The 1,858-nt window shown below is 45.4% G+C and overlaps 1 protein-coding gene across 1 annotated transcript; it reads left to right on the top strand.

The window, feature by feature from the left end:
- Positions 1 to 474: 474 nt before the first annotated feature.
- On the top strand, positions 475 to 1,455 carry LOC308689292 (uncharacterized protein; the record flags this gene model as incomplete). Its single annotated transcript, XM_081362946.1, has 1 exon — positions 475 to 1,455. One exon carries the CDS (start codon positions 475 to 477, stop codon positions 1,453 to 1,455), a length of 981 nt encoding a protein of 326 aa, XP_081219072.1.
- Positions 1,456 to 1,858: the final 403 nt, after the last annotated feature.

The raw sequence follows: 1,858 nt of genomic DNA, 5'->3' as shown, positions 1-1,858 counted from the left end.
TACACGCAAACGGAGGATTCGCCTCTGAAACCGATTCTTTCTAAAAACTTCGGCCAGAGTGGACACTTAGAAAATCTTCGTTTGCAGGTTTGCATGTAAACTGAGACAAACGGGTGTTTAGGCAGCCAACGTCACAGTATGCGCCAGAGCTCGCACCTACGTCAAAAGTGCGACCTATGTTTACAAGTGATCATGGAAGCGTTCAGAGTAGCAGTCAGATTTATGTTGGTGCAAACTCTTTTCATGTGTTTGCATTTGCAAATACAGCTGCTCCATTATGTCGAGGAGCAGAGACGACTGAGTGCTCGGAGGTCAGCAATTTTGCAACAACTTCTCCTCCCTCCAACACGAAGAACCAGTCCGCGTCACCGCCAGCGCCGCCGGTTTTGGGTCCGACCTGGGCGAACTGCTGTCCGGTTGGATAACTTTGAAAATGAAGTGGTTGTCCCGGATGAGTGGCGTGAAAATTTTAGGATGTCAAGGTCATCGCTGCTGTCACTCTCCGAATTGCTGCGTCCCTACATCGAGGCTGAAACGACCGTCATGCGGTCCCCTGTCGGTGTCATAAAAAAAGTTGCCTGCACCTTATATTACCTGTCCGACGAGGGTAGACTGCGCAAGACAGCCAACGCTTTCGGTCTTTCTCGATCAACCGTGTCAATCATAGTAAGGCAAGTGTGTGAGTCAATAGCTGTCCACTTAGGTCCTATGTACATACAACTGCCCACATCCGAAAATTCTGTGCAGAAACTAGTGCAGAAATTTGAAGAAGTGCATGGCCTCCCTCAATGCATAGGTGCTGTGGATGGAACACATGTGGAAATAAAGCAGCCATCTGCAAATTCCACAGACTATCTCAATAGAAAAGGGAGGTTCAGTTTGAACGTGCAGGCTACCTGCGACTATAAATATTGTTTCATTGATGTGGTAGTTAAATGGCCAGGGAGCGTTCACGACGCCCGCATTTTTGCAAATTCCACCCTCAACGGCCATCTGAAAGATGGAAAAATCCCACCATGTCCCAAGCAAATACTTGAGGATGAAGAGGCCATACCAGTGTACTTACTTGGAGATCCTGCATATCCTCTGCTCCCATACCTAATGAAAGAGTATGCGAATGGGGGGACCACTGCTCAGGAGCAGTACTTTGGACTGTCTTTGTGCCGTGCACGGATGGTTATCGAGTGCGCGTTTGGGAGGCTGAAAGGACGGTTTGGAGCCCTGAGAAGCGCAATGGACATTAACCTTAATGACCTTCCCTTCGTCGTATATGCATGCTTCGTCCTGCATAATTACTGCGAGGCTGCTATGGACACTGTGGATGACACCAGGGTTACAGAGGCTATTCAATATGACCGGGACAACCAACCTGATAATCCACCAACTGTCAGAGAGGGAATGTCTGCTGAAGGCAAGAGGGTCAGGAGAGTCCTGACACAGTTTCTTGACCCATAAAGGGACCTCAAGTGTGTGTGTGTGTGTTAAACTGGTTTAATACACATGTTGAAGTAGCCTACTCTGTTTAAATTTATACATTTTAGTACAGGCTAATGTTTGTTTTTAAGCCTTTTTCTTTACAATTTTGTTCTTTGTATTTCATACTCAACAGTTTTGTGGGCCAGGTTTACAGTAACAAATGGTCAGTGGTTTTATAGTTGCCCCAGCATACTTCACTGTGTGAATCATACACATTAATACTGACACAAGTCTGAATGCTTTTCAACCAGTTTAATTCTGATCAGACACAACAATTGTTTGTCATTACGGCATTAAAGAGAACAAACACTGCACAAATAAAATGCCTCTGTATTGCTTACTGCTTGTAACTAACATATTACAAAACAATAAATGAAACAGC

Source organism: Scardinius erythrophthalmus (genome assembly GCF_964197995.2).
Source record: "Scardinius erythrophthalmus genome assembly, chromosome: 4".
In the NCBI taxonomy this organism is placed as follows: Eukaryota; Metazoa; Chordata; class Actinopteri; order Cypriniformes; family Leuciscidae; genus Scardinius; species Scardinius erythrophthalmus.
The sequence above is the reverse complement of the archived record's forward strand: the minus strand, read 5'-3'. Positions and strand labels throughout refer to the sequence as shown.